General features: G+C 48.9%; 2 protein-coding genes across 3 annotated transcripts in view; one reads left to right on the top strand and one right to left on the bottom strand.

Moving 5' to 3' along the window:
- Positions 1-20,194, top strand: part of PDE3B (phosphodiesterase 3B) — a 1,362,481-nt gene that overhangs the window by 1,305,062 nt on the left and 37,225 nt on the right. The window lies entirely within an intron of this gene.
- On the bottom strand, positions 16,055-17,722 carry LOC146857556 (uroplakin-3a-like). The gene is made up of 3 exons (XM_085646746.1): positions 17,647-17,722; positions 16,591-16,764; positions 16,055-16,416 (listed from the first exon to the last, which is right to left on the bottom strand). Exons 1-3 carry the CDS (start codon positions 17,720-17,722, stop codon positions 16,055-16,057), a joined length of 612 nt encoding a protein of 203 aa, XP_085502872.1.

The following is a 20,194-nucleotide window of genomic DNA, read 5'->3' as shown; positions in this document are numbered from 1 at the left end:
GGTAAACTCAATGTCCGGAACAAGGAAGATGGGTCGGCTAAGGGGATGGGGCAGGCGACGGATCGGGCAATAACGGCGGAGCACAAATTCCCCCTCGGTAGGCGTTCCAGGGGCCCCATACTTTCACCCATGTCCCAGGCTTACCTCTCGCCACATACACCACCTTTTCCCGAAACATGCACCAATCCATATGTTCCTTCCAGGCCGAGACAGTCGGGGACCTCTGGGATCCCCACAGTTGAGCAATATCACGCTTGGCCACCATATATCCCAGAGTCACCCACCACGTCTGTGGCGCCGAGTAGTCGGCAGGTTCCCACACATTCAACAGGCATCTCCTCGCTTCGGGTAGCAGCACCACATGCGTAACCACACGCAAGACCTCATGCACACCACGCCAGAATCGCTCCACCTCCGGGCATTCCCACAGTATATGTAGAAAGGTCCCCAAAGCGCCACACCCACGCTTACACAACCCGTCCACAGCATAACCCATACGCAGGAGTCTTGGCCCCGTCATGTAGACTCTGTGGAGTATCTTGAGCTGGACGAAGCGAAGGCGGGCTGGTATGGCCACCTCTTTCGGGGAGGCCACCGCAGAGGTCCAGTCCTCGTCGTCCAGCTCCAGTCCATCGGCAACCCAAGCCTCACGAAGGGCAGTCAGCAATCCCGAGCGGTCATTGATCAGTTTTTTGTAGATCAGTGAGATCGTGCTGTCCGGAACGTGTCCATCCAGCACTCTATCCTCCAGGGGGGAATACTCCGGGATGGATGCAACGTCCGGGAAGACGGAGCCCAGTGCATGACGGATCTGCAAATACCGAAAGTACTCCCTGTCATGCAACTGGAATTCAGTCTGCAGCATCTCGAACGTTTTAAATCCTCCCCTCGTCCAGAGATCCCCCACTTTGCTGATGCCTATCATGTCCCACTTCTCAAAGCCCTTCGAGGTCCACAGGGAGCCCAACTGCTCGGACGCGTATAGTGGCGATGCCCGGGTCAAACGGTCCTTCCACCCCATCGCCACATTGGCCACGTGCCACACTCGCACCATGACACGCGTGGGGCCGGTCAGCCGAGCGTCGGGCGCGCTGGAGTAGAGCGCTCGATTATAGTCCCCACCCGGGAGTAGCATCTTATCCATTGCGAATGCCGGGTTTAAGGCGGGCCCGTACAGGCCGTGATTAATAGCAGCCAGCTGGGAGGCCCAATAGTACCGTTTGATATCCGGGAGGGCGACCCCTCCGTCATACCATGGGAGCGTCAGCTTCGCCAGCGCGATACGCGGCCTCCCGTCCCAGAACAGGCGGCGCTGCAAACTCTCCACCTCACGGAAGTAGCGCGCTGGGACGAGGTACATGGTGTTCTGCAAGGCGTACAGGAAACGCGGCAGGGACATCATCTTAAACAATGCCGCCCGGCCGAGCGGCGAGAGCGGCAAGCGCCGCCAGCGCGTGACATCTTCCTTCAGGCGCAGGAGGGGGGGAAGCAAGTTCCGATCATACCGGGCCTCCGGGTCCAGAGTAATGAAGACACCCAGGTACCGAAATCCCTGCGGGCGATCTGGATCGGACAGCCCCGCGGGAGAATAGGAGCCTCCCCAGAGAGAACATACACACACGATTTAGCCCAGTTGATGACAAAGCCGGAGTTACGACCAAATGAATGCAAAACATCAACCAGTACTATCAGTGATTTACGTGGGGAAGCTAGGTACAGAAGGATGTCATCAGCGTATAGGGATACACGGTCCTCATACTCGGGGGACCAACGGAGACCACGGATGGAAGGCTCCCACCGCAGCCACTCCGCCAGGGGCTCCAAGGCAAGCGCAAAAAGGAGCGGCGATAAGGGGCAACCCTGCCTCGTGCCCCGGCCCAGCTCGAACGGAGCCGATCCTCTACCGTTCACCACCACCTGCGCCAATGGACCCGAATACAGCAATTTGACCCAACTGATGAACCTAGCGCCAAAGCCAAACTTCGCAAGCATCGCCCAGATGTATGGCCATTCAAGCGTGTCAAACGCCATGGTGGCGTCCAAGGACGCCAAAATGGCCGGCTCCCGGATGTACTGAACACGTGCGAGCACCCCATGCAAACGCCGCAAGTTAAGGGCCGTGCTACGATGGGGAATAAAGCCGGACTGATCCTGGTGAACCAGTTCGCCCACCACGCCGACCAGCCTATTGGCCAGGACCTTGGCGAGAATTTTGGGCTCCGCGTTCAGTAGCGAAATGGGCCGATAGGATGTAACCCGGTCCCGAGGTCTCCCCTCCTTGTGGATAACCACGATTGTAGCCAGACGCTGGTCCAGCGGGAGGGAGCCCACAGAATGAGCCTCCAGGAACATCGATCGGAGATGTGGAGCCAGCGTATCCGGTCGCAACTTGTACAACTCGATGGGGAGACCATTAGGACCCATGGCCTTGCCGGAAGCGACCGAACGTATGGCGAGGGCGATTTTGTCGGAGGTTGGAGTGGCGTCCAACGACACTCTGTCCTCCTCCGAAAGGGAAGGCAGCGCGATATCCCTGAGCAGGGCACGGGAATCCTCTTCAGAGCGGGAAGACACCGGGGAATACACCCCACGGAAATAGTCCGCGAAGCAGGAGACAATTTCTTCCGGCTCAGTAACACACACACCATCTGTTTTCTCAATCAGCGGGACTACACGACTCGCTCTCTCCCTTTTGTCCAGCCACGCAATCAATTTACCAGCCTTATCACCCACATCATACAGTCTCCCCTGTTGCTCTCTACTGAGGCCCCTGGCCGCCTCCGTGACGAGGGCCCTATAGGCCGCTTGCTTGAGTTGGAGGACATGTAATACGGCATCCGTCACCCCACATTCTAGGTTACCCTCCAACTCGGCTATCTCAGCTTCCACCCGGGTCACCTCCTCCCGCTCGCGCCTCCGGGTGTGGGAAATGAGGGACAGGGCCTCTCCTCGTAGTACTGTCTTGAATGCCTCCCACAGTGAGACAGCCGACGGCACGGACCCCACATTCTCGTCAAAATAGCGCTGGAGGGATTTAATCAATTCAGCGCGAATGGTGGGGTCGCGCAGGTACCAGGGATTTATCGGGACCACCCTACCCTCACCCTTCGGAAAAAGATCCAGGTGTAACAGGAGCGGGGAATGGTCCGAGATACCCCGTGCCAAATGACGCACCTCTCCCACCCTCCCAACATATGCCGCCGGGACCAGGACATAATCTAGTCGTGAGAGACTACCATGGGCCCCCGAATGGAAGGTATACTGTAACTGCGTGGGATGTTTTAAACGCCAGCAATCCACCAATCCCAAGGTGTCCAATAGACCAGATAGCCAACTTGGGCCCGGGGGAGGTCCCTAGGGGGGTGACGATCCAGAGTCCCGGAAACCACCGCATTGAAATCCCCCCCACCACCAGAATCCCCCCCGGAAGGTCAAGGAGGAGGCGCCCCAGGTCCGCAAAGGTAGTCGACTGCAGCCCCGGCGGGACGTATACTGATACAAAAACGACCACTTTGCCCTCCATCCTTCCCACCAAGACCGCATAACGTCCCCTGTCGTCATGGAGCACCTCATCAATCTCCAACGGGAGCGAGTTCTTAACCATGATGCCCACACCCCTTGAGCCAGACGTGAAGCCCGAATGGGCCACTAGGCGATAGCCACGCCGATTCATGGCGCAGAAGGAGTTGCCAATGAGGTGTGTCTCCTGCAGAAAAACTACATCGGGCGAGATTCGCTTCAAGAACTGCAGGACCACACCTCGTTTTATCCTGTCCCCCAGTCCATTCACGTTCCAGGACAACAAAGTTAGTTCCCTACCCCCCATCGTAGACAGAAGCCACCATTTGTCCCCCGGAGAGCACTATAGAGCTAGCACAATAATACGTTTGCCTTGTGGTAAAAACGAACACAACACCCCCCCCATCCCTGCCCACCCGCCCCAACAAAACTCCCCCCTCCCTGCACCCCTGCATGAGCCCGAACAGCCCCCCCAACGTGCAGTGTGCCTGTCGCCCCATATATATAGTAAAAAACTAGCTAAACCCCCTAGAGGAGGAAGGAGAACCCCCAGTAGACCCCACACAACCTCCATAGGAGGGGAAATTATACAGACAAACGCTTAATCGAGAGCGGCATCATTTTTGTCCAGAGTGAAGCAGAATATTACCCCCTCAGTCCCGATCCAGTGTGCCGTCTCCCCCCCCCCCCCCCGCCCCCCAGATCACGATCCCCAGACAGAGTGTCCAGCCAGTCTCCGGCCGCTTCGGGACGGTCAAAAAAGTGCGTGCGACCCTCTACCTCCACTCGCAGCTTGGCTGGGAAGAGCATAGCGTATTTAAAGTTCAGGTCCCGAAGACGGCGCTTGATGCCTTGGAAGCTCAGTCTCTGCTTCTGGACCGCTGGAGTGAAATCAGGATAAATGTTCACCTCCATGTTGTCAAGCTTAACCGGCCCATGCAGTCTGGAGGCTTGCAGGATAGCGTCTCTGTCCCGAAAGTTGAAAATCCGGGCAATGAGAGGCCGCGGAGGGGCTCCGACCTTCGGCCTTCCCCCGGGAACCCTGTGGGCCCGCTCCACCGCGAAGAATTTACTCAGCCCCCGTGGCTGGAGATGGGTAGCGATCAGGTCTTCCACAAATAGGTCCGCCGCCGCTTCCTCCCGTCCCTCGGGCACCCCGATGATGCGAATGTTGTTCCTCCGGGCCCGACTCTCGGAGTCCTCCAGGCGCCGATCCATAAGGGCGCTCGCCTGACTAAGCCGGCGCACCTCCTTTTGTAGTGCCGCCACCTCAGTAGTAAGGCCCGATGCGGTGTGGGCCAAAGAATCAACTCGGTCGTTGGTCTTGGAAAGATCGGCCCTCACCAGGCCAACATCCACGAGGACCGAGTCAATCTTCTGTGCCAGTGTGTCGAACCGCTGGCCCACCGAGGCCTTCATCTCGGCAATGGCGCCCATGACATCACGCAGAGTCAGATCCGTGGGCAGGTCCGGGGCATCAGGAGGGCCCTCAGGGGATTTGTGCGGTCCGCCAGGAGATCCCTTCTGGAGGGTATAGCGGTCCATACTGTTGGCCTGATGGGTGGTGCCACGCCGGGTCGATTTGGTCTTTGCCCGGTCTCCATCTTGTTTCGTGGCCATGGCCACCAGTCCCCCGATCGCACCAGCCACGACGTGAAGAGCAGGCAATCAGGGCCACAAGCTCCGGGGGGGGCCACCTCAGATCGTCGGGGTGGGTCACAGCCGGCGGGCAGGCCGAGTCTCCCCGCGAGACCACACCAACACAAAGAGCCCCGCGACCCAACCCTGCAAGGGGGTGCGAAAGTGAAAGCGAAAGTGCGGGGTACGCGACTCGCCAGGCCCGGCCCGCCGCTGTTGTTCACTTTGTCACTGGGTCACCCCTCAGCGCAAATCCGGGGTCTGGCGAGGAGAAGGCCGCAGACTTCAATCGGTGCTCACTCCGGTGTCCGAGGTCCGATTTGACAACGGGAAACGGGTGCCACCTCAGCTCAGGCTCACCAACACATTCCCCTCGTCCGAGACAGGATAAATTCAGGATAGTCGTAGGAGGTTGCGGAGGTCCTCGGGAGCCTCGCACCTACGCGGCCATCTTGGTTGCGCGCTAGGCTCCTCGAAACATGCATAACTAATCCATCCAGGTGGAAGGCCCCTTCCCGGTTTCTTAGTCCCTTACAAAATAGTTTGAACTTGTTGATGGTTCAACAGATACTGTTATCGGCTTGGATGGCCCGATCCTCACCTATCTCTCCATCGCAGTCTATGTGCGCTTTGAAATTCCATTGGTTCTGAAAATGTGAGATTTAAGACGCAAAGCAGAAATTCCTTAATAAATGATAGCATGTCATCCTGTGTTAGGTTTTCCTAGGCTGCCATACAAACTAATATTTTCCCTTCTTGACCTGTCCTCGATCCGTGATTTTTTGCCGCGTTGCTATAACTTGGCTACCTAATCTGGATGCTTATTAAGTTGCCTCTCCACTGCTTCCAATGTGTGGCCTGTAGCAACAGCTTGTATATGAAAAGACCTTAGTTCCATCTGCTTACATTTTACTTCTGATGAGAACACTGTTGTTTTGTTATCAAATTATAGCTCATTTCTGAGAGAGCCTTCTAACCACAGATTCCTCACTTTAGAATATTTCCCAGTTGTCAGACTTGATCTGAAACATCTTGAGCAGTACCTCTGCGTTCCAGTAGGTGGCATAGATTAGCTCAGTTTTGGATGACGTCCCAGTCAAATGTAATGTTGCGGGGACAATTTAAGCGCTCCTGTGCGCTGATATCATTTTTTTTTTCTGCGCCAGCATCGTGGATCTGGAGTTACCTCATTTTTTTTTTTAACCTTTTTGCCCATTGTTAATGAGCTATTGCTCCCAGTATGCTAGGGACATGTGCCCTACTAAACCTGTAGGGTTTAAACCTTGTGAGAATGTCAGTCTGCTTCACGCTACCCCACGTTCCCAGTGCCGTAGCCACTCCTACCCAGTTAAAAGAAATTTATAATGTCATGCATGCCATCTTCAGACCACGCCTCCCTCTAGCATGACTTTGGGTCGACAGAGCTGCAAGGTGCCCCGGCTGGGGTACCACCGATGGGGTTGCCCCCAGCTTTAGCCAAGCCGTTTAGATCTGGACAAATGCAGACACTGGTTCCTTCTTCCCCTCAGGGGCAAGCCTATCCAACTGCGCTTCAACATCATTGCTGGTGCCTTTCAGGCCCTACCATCCCTTGGACTTCCTGCCTCTTAATTGTCCCTTTCACCCTGAAGAGGGAGATAAGGAGCAAGGTTTTGGTCCCAGGGAGGAGGACCCTGATCCAGCTTAACACTAGTACAAGGAGCTGGTTGACGCCACTGGTTCAAACTCTTCTCAGACTCTGTCATGCTTTCCCCTCCAGGCCCGTTCTCATAGGAAGGCGGCGCATCCTTTGCCATTGTGATGTGCATGGCAGGGGAGCTTTTGGAAGTACAGCTGCTGCCAGTCCAGATCAAGACCAACTCCTTGACTTGGGTGCTTCACCCAAGAGCAGAGTTGCCTGAGCCCCTGCTTACCTTTAATGAAGCCCTCATTAACTTTCTTCTGTGGGCCTGGGCCAAACCTTGTATAGTTGCTCCTGTGCATGATTGTGAGTCGCCATCATCTCGTCCAGGTGACCCAGCCTTCCTGTCCCAGCACCCATCACCTGAGAGTCTGGTTTTGCTGGCTTCAACATCTAAGGCCAACCCAAATGGCACTGAATCCAAGAGGCTGAACTCCTTTGGGAAGCGCACCAGCCTAGCCTTGCAGTCAGTGAACTCAGCATGCCTCTTGGGCTGTTACTCCCATGCATTATTAAACTCTGTTGCACAGCTGCTTCCCATGCTTCTTGAGAAGGACCACACCATCCTCCGTCGAACGCTTGTTGATGGCCGGGTCGCAGCAAAGTTCCCCATCCGCTGTGGTCTAAATACAACAGACTGATTAGGTAGAACCAGGACTACTACGGTGGTGCTGATTCATCGTGCCTGGTTCCGGTATACTAGATTCTTGAAAGATGTCCCGGCATCCTTGTCATCCCTTCGAAGGCTCCCTCATATTTGGCAACAAAGCTGCTACAGTGCTTGAGCCCTTTCGAGAGAGCTGTGTACCACCACATCTCTCTGGATTTCTCTATCTGTTCAGTCTCAGCAGGAGTCCTTTCGCCCCTACCACAGACGTAGGAAGGGCACCTATAGGCATCTGCTATACCAGCCGTAGCTCGCCCCAGACAGTCGTCAACCAACTCCAGACTATGGAGAATCTTTTGCACTCGCTAGGGTTCACCATCAACATGCCAAAGTGTACCCGGCTCCTCCTCAGACACTCTAATTGGAGCCATTCTGGACACAGTGCAGAACTTAGGCTACCTATCGGAGCAGAGTGTCCAGGAGATCCTGATGTTTCAAACTCAATCCTAGATACCGGTGAGACTAGTCTTAAGGCTGCTGGTAAAGCAGGATGCAGAGGACACTGCTGGCTCTGTAGTGGGCACAGCACCAGTGGAACCTCTTCGACAGGGTCCAGATTTCAAAGGAGAATGAAAACGATCTGCTGTTGTGGCTGATGAACTGTGATTGGGTCAGCGGCAAACGCCTCTCTCGTCGCCAACCAGAGATGACAGTTGTGGCCGATGCATTACTTCTGGGTTAGGGCAGCCATCTGGAAAAGCTGGAGGTCAGAGGACTCAAGTCTGCTTAATATCAATTTTCTGTGGCTTGGAGCACTCCGCTTGGCATTGAAAGTCTTTCTTCCATCGATCAAAGAGACTTGTTGAGGTTTTCATGAACTACACCATCGTGTTGTATGGTATTGCACCAAACAGGGAGGGGCGGGGCTGTTGACCCTGTGCCAGGAGACTCTGTGCCTCTTTTCTGGAGCAACAGGACATTTTCCTAGTAGTACAGTACCTGGCAGGATCCTTGAACTCCAGTGCCGATTAACTCCGCCGTCAATGCCTTGCGGATCTGGAATGGCAACTGTTTGCCACTGACTGGAACGCACAATGTCAGCACTTCTGCTGGTTAGAGTTTCCAAAGTGTCTCTTGCTCCGAAACACATTTCAAGTAGGTTACAGCTTGTTACTCCTTTACTCCTTTCCAGAGATACCACTCTTGCCCTGAGTGTTCAAGATCAGGACCAACCAGGCCCAAGTCATCCTAGTGACTCAGGATTGGGCACTGAGAGTGTGGTATCCTAAACTCCTGAGCATGAGCATAGGTCCTCCAATAATGCTGCCCCTTTGGGAGGATCTCCTGTCGCACCAGCAGTGTGGATCTTGCACCCGAACCTGCACATGTTCCACTTTCATGTATGAAGATTAAACGGCGGCAGTGGAGTCTTCGATTTTCCTCCTGAGGTCTGTGATCTCATCTTGGCAGCCAGGTTGGGATTTGTTTGTAGCCTTGTGCCCTTCATATCATGTAGACCCTCTTTCTGCACCATTGTAGGAGGTTTGCTGTTGGCTTTATCTGTAGCCTGGCAAGGCCTTGCCCTGGGCACTGTTAAGGGTTACTTGTCAGCGATTTTGGCTTTCCTGTAGTTGCTGGACTCCCTTTCTCCGTTCAAGTCAACTTTTGTGACTCGGTTCCTGGAAGGTTTATAGCACTTGTTTCCTCATACTCTTTGTGATGCCCTAATGAGACCTCAATCTTGCCCTCGGGTTCCTGATGTTAACTTCCTGCGCGCCACTACACAGCTGTTCTCTGGTTCTTGACCCTCAAAACAGTCTTTTTAGTGGCCATAACCGAGAGCTTCAAGGTCTGCAGTCAACTTTCATTACACCAGCTTTTTACTGACAAACTGGTCCTTCGGATGCATGCCTCCTTCCTGCTGAAGGTTGTCACCCCTTTTCATGTTGGCCAAAGTATCACTCTGCCTACCCTTTTCTCCATGCCTTAACCTTCCATAGGAGAGAAGCGACTCAATCAACTGGACATGAAGAGTTCTTTTGTTCTACAATATTTTCACCAAAGACCATTGGGTGGAAGATCAGCTCTTTATCTGGTTCCCTAGAGTGAAAAAGGGCAAGGATGTGCAGAAGTGGACCATCTTTCAATGAATTGTACTCTGCATTGAGATCTGCTACGCACAAGCTAAAAAGCAGCCTCCTCAGGCTGAGAGGTGTGGCGCAGCAGCGAGGGCGGCTGTCTCCAGAGCACAGGGCTCACGGTTTGATCGCCGGCGACAGCTCAGAACCATGTAGCTCACTTAATCTCCCTGACCGCCCCCAGCACCTTGAGACCCTTGGGGGTGAGTAGTTCGCGCTTTACAAATGCTGGCTTTAGATTTTAGATTTCAGGGTTTGCAGGCCCATTCCACAAGGGCCAAGACTGCTTCTACTGCGTTGGCACATGGGGCTATCTACCCTGGACCTCTTCAAAACCTCTACTTGCACATTGCTCCACACATTAACAAAGCACTACTCCTTGGACATTCTGATCTGTTGAGATGGGCATTTTGACCTTTCGGTTATCCAGGACCTTTTGGTTTGAGCCAGTTTGCAGACTCACCACCTGGGATGTATTGCTGTTCTAAGGTGAGGAAACTGCAGTTAGAAGTCTCTATTAGAAGAACAAGTTACTTACCTTAGGTTACTCTTTTCTGGTAGAGACTCAGTCTAACTGCAGATTTATGTGGCTTTGCATTTTATGCGGGGACATAGTCACGAAATAAACTGATGTAATCGCACTGGGATCGTGCTTATATGAGCACCGCCACGTCCTTTCCGACGTTGATGACGCCAATATGGACCTGATTGAAGCCACTTGCGGGTACTGCTCAAGGTTTTCCGGATCCAGTCTTAGGCCTTGGGAATACTCTAAGGTGAGGAATCCACTGTCAAATAGAGACTCTTACCAAAGGTAAATAACTTGTTCTTTTGAACTAATTCTTGAAATTCCCTTCATTTTTGTTTCAAGAGTGGTGATTTCTGACATTTTGCTGGTGGTAATGAGGTGAAAAGACTGTTTACCACCCACTAGTGCTTCAGAGAAAAGGAGCTGTCTGGAAATTTCCAGTAGCAACCTGGTATTTCAGACCTGCATGGACTCTGCTGTGGTATCCTATAATTGGCTTACCTCAGGAGCTGCAAAATAACTACCGTTCCCCTGTTTTGTTTACCAGCAGACAAAGAAATTAATAAATGGACCGAACATGTAGTATTATCACCCACAACCTTCTCTTGTCTGCTTACCCTGCCCAAGTCACCATACCCACAGGCAGTCCATAGATTTTTTCACTACAGTTGGCAGCTCATGGGCATTATAATATTACCAGGGTGTGTTGCTTAAGCCATCATGGGCCCACATATTCTCAAATGTTTCATCACGTTAATTTGTCCCGTTCCATTGCCCATTCCAATAAGTCGCATAATATAATCTTACTATATTAAATGGAATACTCTGTGGAATTACCATCCTCCCATTCCTGACAATGTTTGGTCTAGCTGTATTAATAATTGTGTTTTACATCTCTATGTGTGTGCTTTTGCTTGTCTATTTATTATATAACCAAAAACTACCAGTTCTGCTTTTATCTTTCTCATTGTGTCTTCTTGTTTAATGGCGGAAATGTCTGCTTAACATATTGAAGGGAATAGCTTTCTTGCCGAAATGTACTAAAGGCAATTTCATGCTCGGTCAGTATATTGGTCTACTGGACATTTTATATGTGCATCTTTTTAATAGCTTTCAGAATCAATTGATGGGAAATTATCTGACCATGTATTCAACACATTTCCAAATGGCACTATAAATTTATATTTTTTATGGAATGATGCATCAGACGGGTATTATTTCAACTAGTAGTTTTAATTTTAACATAAAGATGATAGTTGCTATAATTTAATTTCTTGTGATATAATCAAGTAAGCAAATTCAAGATGCAAAGAGATGTTCCAAGAGTCTGAAACTATTTCTTCATACAATACCCAGTAAATTAGGAAACCAGTCTAACCAAATTTTGACTCTTTCAAAATGAGTGCACTCAGTTTAGCTGGGTGAAATGTTTTCACAGCAAATGCATAACACCACCCTATGCACTGCTATACTTTGGGATCACCCAACAAACAGTGTATGATGCGGACTACGGAAGACAGGAGCGCTGTGTCTCCTGGGTTAAGAAGTTATCTTTTGATTGTTTCAATTGTTGGGATCTGTGACATGGTGGCTTGTGTGTTTCTCTTGGAGTTGTCAGCCATGTATTTTCTTGTCTTTAGGTGTAAAACGAATCTAAAATGTCAATCTAAATTTAAAACCGGTTATAAAAAGTTTCACTGGGTTTGCAGAGTTGGAGAAGGCAGACTTTATTAATAACGAATGTGGTTTTAGCAATAAAAATGTGATCTAGTACTCAGTTGTGATTGCTCCTAGTTTCTCAACTGGGTAAATTCTCAATCTACGGTAAAAAAAAAAAATGTATTCTTGAGTAATCCAGATCGATGTTTGTTCCACTGGTCTACATCTCTTCTACTAGATTTGACACAGATTACCATCTACTACCTACTCCACCTTCCATCATATACTGTTAGGGATGTCCATGATCTCTAGTATTTATTAGTCAAAGTTAAGAAAGTCAATCGTAGAGATTCTTACTCTGTAAAACGTCAATGAGTGGGGATCCTGTCTTTTTATTTAACCCTACATGGCAATTGGTTACTTGGCTCCCAGAATGGCAAGTTAACCTCATTTTCTTTAGGTCGAGCCTAGCGGCAGCGCGCATGCGCTGCGCTCTCTGCGAGACTGCTGTAGTTCAGTATGGGAGACAAGCTGCGCCCACTCTCCACCCATATTTTTCATTGGCTTGTTTCATTCTCTTTCGTAAATGCTGCCTTTGGATTTGTTAATAGGATTGTTAGTCCCGCCTTAGTACGGCCTTGTCTTCATTTGTACCCTCCCATGGCACCTGGCCCTTTTACTTCAGTTAAGTGAGACCTGTTATTTAGTCAGCAAGCACTATTTACTTTGAGTTTCTCTTACTGCAGACCAGACATGTGCTGCTTCAGCTGAAACCGTTTTTTTAAGCAGCACGGCCACCCACATAACACGGGCACCTGCTTTTAATCACTTTAACCCGGCATTATCTGGTCTATTTCAACCCCCCAAGTAAAATGGATTTAGAAATGATTAGCGAATTAAGTCATATGAATTCCAGGTAGCACATAATTGTGTGCTAATGGGCTGAAGCTGACAACAGCACATCTGTGTTACATGTCATCTGTACTAAAGCCACCTGACTGGTTGTTTTCAAAAGCCTGTTTTATTAACACCATCATCCATACCACCACCAATCCCACCACCGCCAATCCCACCTCCGCCAATCCCACCACCGCCGATAACACCAGCACCACCACCAATACAACCACCACCAATACCATCGCCACCAATACCACTGCCACCACCACCAATACAACCACCACCAATACCACTACCACCATCAATACCACCAAAACCACCACTACTACCACCACCATCATCATCACCACCACTACCAGTGCCATCACTACCACCAGCAGCACTACCACCAATACAACCAAAACCACCACCGCCACCAATACCACCACCACCAGCAATTCTAACACCACCACCAATACCAGTACCAAAATCACCACCAATACCTCCACCACCACTATTACCACCACCATTACCACCACCACCAATCCAATACCACCACCACCAATCCAATACCACCACCAATACTGCTACCACCACCAATACTGCTACCACCACCACTCCCAACACCAATCCCACCACGACTACCACCCCAATACCACCACTACCAATTCCAACACCACCACCAATACCACCACCACCAATCCAATACCACCACTAATATAACTACTACTACCACCACCGCCACCACCAATCCAATACAAACACCAATCCAATACCACCACCAATACCACCACCAATACCACTGCCAATACCAATACCACCACTAATACCACCTCCAATACCCCCACCAATAGCACCACCACTAATACCACCTCAGCGCCTCTTTCTCACTAGTAATAGCAGGGGCACTGTACGAGGCCGGAGCTGCAGCCGAACATTCCTCCCTCCCTTCATGCCTGTCTTAAAGGACAGCCCGCCCTGCACCAGGGGGTGAAGCCAAGGCCCTACTACAGTTGGAGTGTTTTTCATTAGGCCAAAGATAACAATGACATTACGCAATGCCACACTGCACAATCAGCTGCAACAGTATAATCACAGAGCAAAAGGTGTTTGAACACTTTATTAGTGTTTATAGCTCGGATCATATGTAACTCTCACTTCACACTTTGTGTCTGTTCAGTTTACAACACTTACACATCTTCTTCCCTACACTATTTAACACTACTTTGAAGACGTCGCTGGCCGGTCTTCTCCTCTGAAATTTACAATCTAACAAGCGGTCGAGAAGGCCCTTTATTGCAATGCAATACGTCTCGCATTTGCAAGAGTTTAAGCTATTCGTATTGTAAATGACACTACCTTTTATTTATGTTTTAAAACCCAAAACATAAATAAAAGGCATTGTCATTTACAATGCCAATAGCTCAAACTCGTGTGAATGCGAGACCTATTGCATTGAAAATGCGTGTTTAAAGTGTAACCCAAGATCAACTGGACTCACTATGCAGCTGGATGGCACTTTTTTAAAGGTCAGGCAAGACCATGTTTGTGCACTGTTTACGTGAGTATGATCATGTTTTTTGCACAGTTGGATTATGTCAGATTTGCCACTTGGAAGGTTTCTGTTTATGGTATATTCTGTTTATGGGAATATGAAGAATAAAACTAAAACCTGAAGATTGGACTATTGCTCACTTATTCCCTTGAAGTATCTTGTTACACTATGATTTGCTAGTGAGACATTGATATTTTTACACAGAAGCAGTTTCCTTTCACAAACCCTCAGATTCTGTATGCTTGGGAAATATGCATGGTAGCAATAATTACTTTTAGACTAATGAGCCTTTAGGCAGCTACAACATTTTATCGCTAGAGGACTTGTGAAGGTTTTACGACATTTAACAACTGAAATAGGTATTTTAGGAGTCTTGCTAATGCTTGTGTGTGAAATAAGGTAAGCTTATGGGGACACTGTGAACATTTGGTTAGATTTATATTTTTAGAAATGTGTGATGTTTCTGGGCTTCCTGTAACACCTTCTCTGCCCTAGGCACAAAGCATGTACATATTTATGGCCTAGCCAATACAGGAGAATGAGATGGGCTTCCTACGTTCTTTTGATTTGCCTCCCTGATGGAGTGTGATAATCGCCTGGTGGTGGATGAGTCCTGGAAGAGTGCAAAGCGCATCTAATAGCTTTTAAAGTCTGGCATCTGACACAATTTCACCTCCCTGTAGGTCCTTCCTATCACTACTAGCTGGTTAATTGATGTGCATGCGATGTTCTTGGAACATTACCCACTTGGGGCTATGCAAGCGTTCCAGCAAACATAGAATGGTCATCGTTCGAAGCCCCCAGCTCAAATGTTGAATTAGAGCACACAGCCAAGATCCCGATTTCTGATGCTTAATCCAGTGCTGAATGTGCCAGAGAGTTGCATATAGCAATGATTTTGCCATCAAAGTAGTTTAGTAGCTCATTTGCAAGTCCCTGAGAATGCTCAACAGCTTGCGCCAAACATATCGGTGCTCACAGAGACCAAACTATTACAAAGATTTCATTTGAGGAATGCTGTACGGCTGTGAACTTTTTACCATCAAACTTTGCTTTGGCTAAAACAATTGTTCGCATGTAGGTCTTTAGTGTTTTTTTTAGCTCAGCTTTGGTTGTTTGGGAATAGTCCAAAGTACAGACCCTTTCCAATTTCTTGTAGCAATACTTTGCTTCTTTTAAAGAGTCTGGTATACCAAGGGGCATATGGCCTTTCCCGCCTGTGTCTAACCTTGTTCAGAAGCAGCACAGCATCCAAGGCAGAGTTAACCCACTTAGCATAACTCTTATAGGCATCTATTATGGAGGTAGTATGATGTGTCCATTCAGTTGTTTTAGGGCGATGAACAAATTTAGGATAAGATAGTTTAGCCCATGGGCACTTATGTTGGGACTGTTCGGTCCGGACTGAGCACAGTTACTGTTTCTGCCACATGTGTAATATTAAAGTTGACCAGATAATGATCTGACTACACTTGTGGTAGGATTTCCTGACTATGGATTATACCTCTAAGGCCAAAATTCTGATCTGTCCTTTTTAGGTCTCACCTACCGTTGCAGCGCGCATGCGCTGCTTGCTCTTCGAGACATATTGTGAGAGAGGAGATTTCAGAAGGGGACTTGAAGAACCGCCCATGATTTTCATTGGGTCGCGTCAGCGTTTATGCTAAACGCTGGCTTCCTATTGAAAAGGATGCTTCATGGTTACTACCCTGTCTCCCTTTTGGACGGCCCATCCGGACTGGGTCGTTCTCTTCACGACTGTCGTGAAGGAATTTCTTCTCTATAGGGGGTGTTTATGTTTACGAGTTAGTCTGTGCCTAGGGGGCGTGTAGTGATCGAACATGTTAACAAGTTAGTCAGTGCCTGTACCTCGCCGTAGCACGGTGTGCCCTTGCGCACACACAGTAACACCCCGTGAATAGCTGGCTGTAAACTGAGCCAAGTTTCGGCAGAATGTCCTGTCCGACGTCAGCTCATCAGACCTGTACGCTGTGTTTGCCAGCGGTGGGTTGCAGATGTCGCTGAAGTTCGGGTCATTCAAGCAGGTCGTGTTCTCCCAAACTCTCATGAGGTAATGCTGCAGAGTTCTGGCATATGCGCCACCACCGAGGGCGGAACAGTTGGGGACGGGAACCTTCGCAACTATGTACGGCACCGAGAAGCCTCCGCTGGTGTTTTGGAAACTGCCAGGGTTCTTGAGGGCATTGTTAGAAGCTGTTAACAAAGGGGGCCCATGTTAATTACCAGACTAGCCCAAGGCGATTCCAAACTGCCATGGGGGGAGGGTCGGAGACCCTGCTGTGAGGAGGCAGCTCATTCCCTGTCTAGAAAGTAAACCCTCCTAGAACGTTACAACTCGTGCCGCTTCGAGGAAACACCTGTACTCACCAGACGCTTGCAGTCCATATAGAGCAACCGAATAGAGCGAGTAGTCTGAGAGCCCCATGGTGACTTTTTGGCAGATGGCACCGTCAAAGACAGAGACTGGCTTCTGCAGGGCAACCATGGTCAGCGTGGGGTTATTGGCCAACATCAGAGGACTTACAATCTCTGGGCCCACTTCTGAGGAATAAGCGGAGAAAAGAAACTGCGTCATTCATGCGAAGGTCTGACCCCCGCCCTCTAAAACGCACAATAAGGAACAAGAACGCAAGCAACTGCATGGTTATTTGTTTTGCAGATTTATATAGAGCAAACTCGACCCCAAGGTACTGGAGCCCCTTACATGTGCACCAGTTACGTTACACAAGGACACGTTAATTTTTCGTAGGCACGGGGATTTAAGTGATTTGCCCAGAATCACAGGATGAGGAGCCAAAGCTCGAACCTGGTTGCCCAGCTCAAAGGCAGCAGCTCTGGCCATCAGGCCACATCCTCTCCCTAATTAGTTACGCATGCTAAAATTGTGTTTCGTAAAATATATATATTTTACTTTTCAGATTAGCGTGTATGCTACTTGACGGCGCTACCAGTGAAGCATTTATTTACAATTTAACTGAAGTTAAACAAAGGAGATCACTAAGATTAATCGAGACCAAGAGTGATAGTGTACCCCTGCATATTTAAAAAAAATAATTAAGCCTAGCACAGAATAAAAAAGACATATATCCAACGATGCATCACAATCTCACACTACAGTAACACTGCCCACAAGTTTGTTATACGCCTACCCTCAAAAATGAAAGCAAATGGCTAATAGCCTATATAATTACCTTAACACTTCTAGGTCAAGTTTAAGTTATCGAGAGGAAAGGATAAATAGGGCCGAAACATGGATTTAATTGATATTAAAAGATAGTCTGCAATGTATACGGTGGTGCAACTTTCACTCTCGTCGTTAACAAACTTTTTTTTGTCCCGCTACTGAAGTACGATTAATAATTTTCCCAGAGAGTTTGAGAAAAAGGCTAGTGAGTAGTAGTAGCTAAAGTAGGGTTTGTTGACGCCCTAATTCTCCTATGGCGGAGTTGACGGATTGCAGTGCCCAGCACAGGCACAGTAGGCGGAAGAAAGAATACATGGCGAACGGGTAAGGAGCTCCAAAGTCAGACCGTTTGTGCAGCACAACAGCAGCTCTCTGCACACAAGCTGAGCTTTCTGTGAGGGTCACCTGCCGGGCCCCGCCATGTTGTACTTTGGGAAGAGCTTGACAGCGAAGGGTTAATCGGCATGGTCTTTCATTTCATATGTTTGTATGTGATAAACAGACATTGTCATTTACATCGCCATTTACAACGCCAATAGCTCTAATTTAAGCAAATGCGAGACCTATTGCATTTTTAATGCTTGTTAATGTGTGGGGCCAGTTACTATTTGTCACAGCTTTAAGTCCGCCATTGAATCAATAAATATTGAGTCCTGATAACTAAGAGGCAATGCTGTCAAATGTTAAAATCCCCAACCACTATAAAAGTATAATAGGATATGGGTAACAAGCAATCCACTAGGGTATCTGAGTATATCTGCAGGGGCTTAGGTCGACGATAACATAGTATGCCACTCACCAGGACAGAGGCTGGGGATGAAATGAAGCCCAATAGTTCAGCTAAAGAGAACTTCATGAGAGTGCGTTCATGAATTGAAAATTCAGATTTGACTGTTACAGCCACCCTGCTTCTGGTTTCTGAGGGTGGTGCAAAATAATGTAACCTACCAGGTATATTGCTGTCTGATGCTCGTTTCAATCAGAAATAAATCTTCCAGCTCACCCGAATTAAGCAAATGAAATGTTTCTATCGCAAGTTTCTCTGCAGAATGGACATTAGTAGCCTATAAACAAGGGTCTTGTGGCAATGGCCATGAAGACTTGCCTGCTCTCCATACACTGTACATCCCAGCTCTTTAGCTATTCTGTATTTCGCCATGATGTAGGTATTCTGCTTAACTCTGTCAGACACCCCTTATGAGCCCTTCTCTCAACAGTCTTCAGAATTTCATTGTGTTCTTGAAGAGGCTAAACATAAATGTAAAACTTCCCAAGGTCCAGCCATTTCTCACCTAAGTTATGTAGATCCTCCCTTGAGTACCCACCTTGGCTATTAGGATCAAGTTTTGTGGGGAGAAAGTATGCAGACGGACTGGCTTTTATTGCACCATTAGTACGCCACTAGTTTGCCCGCGCAGCTGTCTTCCCTATATAGGCCTCTTCCTGCCTACACTTGACCAGAACAGCAACAACTAGTTTTTCCAACAGAAAATTGCGTCTTAGTTGGCCTGATCGAAAGGAGAAAAAATGGTTGTCAGAAAAGAGCAGACTTTTGCCAATCAAATTTTCCTCTCACACCCCTCTTAAACAGGAAGCCAAGCCACTACAACCTAAGGGTGAGAGAGAGAGAGCTACCTGCTAGTGAAAGAACCTTCCACACGCACCGTAAGTGAGCTAATAGAACTCACAAATCAGTCAGTGCAAAAAAATATAAAAACACTCAAAGTGCATAACACTTGTTAAAACCACTTAGCAGCTGTATTACTTCTCCAGGCACACAGCTGTCTTTCTTTTGCAGGCCTCAAACTGCCTACATATGAACAGAACTTCAACAACTAGAGTGTCAACAGAAAATGGCATCTTAGTTGGCCCAGTGGAAAGGGGAAAAAATGGCAGCCAGCGAGCTGGAACATACTCGTCAGTCCGCTTTTAGAAGAGCAGACTTAGCCAATGAAATATTCCTCTCACCTCCCCATAACCAGCCAGCCATGCCCTGTACAACCTAAGAGCTTCGGGCCAATGAAAGAACCTTCCATGTGCACCGTAAATGAGGTAATACAGCTTACAAAAACAGAATCGGGTGGATTGGAGAATCTCCTCAGCCGCTCAGATCACCCTGCCTCCCACACCACCGTCAGTTGAATGAGGTGGAGGTAGGGAGAGAGGAGACCTGCTTTGTTAAATTGCCCTCTTTTTCCAGGTCCCATTTGCTGGTTTGCATCTTCGTTATTAGGGTGGGTGAGGAGAATGGAGAGTGGCAGTATATACACATCTGTCCCACCATCAGCTCACGTTACCCACAAGGAGAAGAATTTGCGGGAGGTTTGATAAAGAAAGTGGTGTGGTTTGAACAGTTAAGCCCCACACAGCCATTTCTTTAATTGTTGTATTCATTTTAAAAGCACATCACTCAGATTGGCAGTGGGATGACCAGAGCCTTTGGCACAAGGAAGATTTGTGATGTTCTCTGCCAGTTTTGCGAGGAGACCAGGAGGGCTGCTAGTCGATCCTAGCCTGCCTCCTATCCATGACGGAGTCCATCAATGACTCCGCAGATTGACTGGCTAGGGTGGGTGCTTGGAGAGGTTAGGAGACCTCCTAGTTCTTGCCCTTCTCACAGTTACCCCTGATCATTGAAATCATTGTTTTCAACTTGGTAGATGGGTGTGATGGTGGCTGAGGACCCTGGTCTTTTGCCCAATCCTACTCCCTTCCTACCATCAAAGTCCAACAGTGAAATTAAGAGCAGTGTGACTGGGAATTTAGAACATCTTTTTTCTGTTATAT

Source organism: Triturus cristatus, chromosome 3_2, assembly GCF_964204655.1.
Source record: "Triturus cristatus chromosome 3_2, aTriCri1.1, whole genome shotgun sequence".
NCBI classification, from domain to species: domain Eukaryota; kingdom Metazoa; phylum Chordata; class Amphibia; order Caudata; family Salamandridae; genus Triturus; species Triturus cristatus.
Note: the sequence above shows the minus strand (reverse complement) of the source record. Positions and strands in the feature narration are given on the sequence as shown.

Excerpts from the sequence above, each read along its gene's own strand:
- LOC146857556 (XM_085646746.1), bottom strand. The coding sequence starts at position 17,722 with ATGTATTCTTTCTTCCGCCTACTGTGCCTGTGCTGGGCACTGCAATCC. Across the intron at positions 16,765-17,646 it reads CGCCATAGGAGAATTAGGGC|AAGTGGGCCCAGAGATTGTA; the intron begins GTCAACAAACCC and ends CTTATTCCTCAG. Across the intron at positions 16,417-16,590 it reads ATATGGACTGCAAGCGTCTG|CTTCTAACAATGCCCTCAAG; the intron begins GTGAGTACAGGT and ends CTTTGTTAACAG.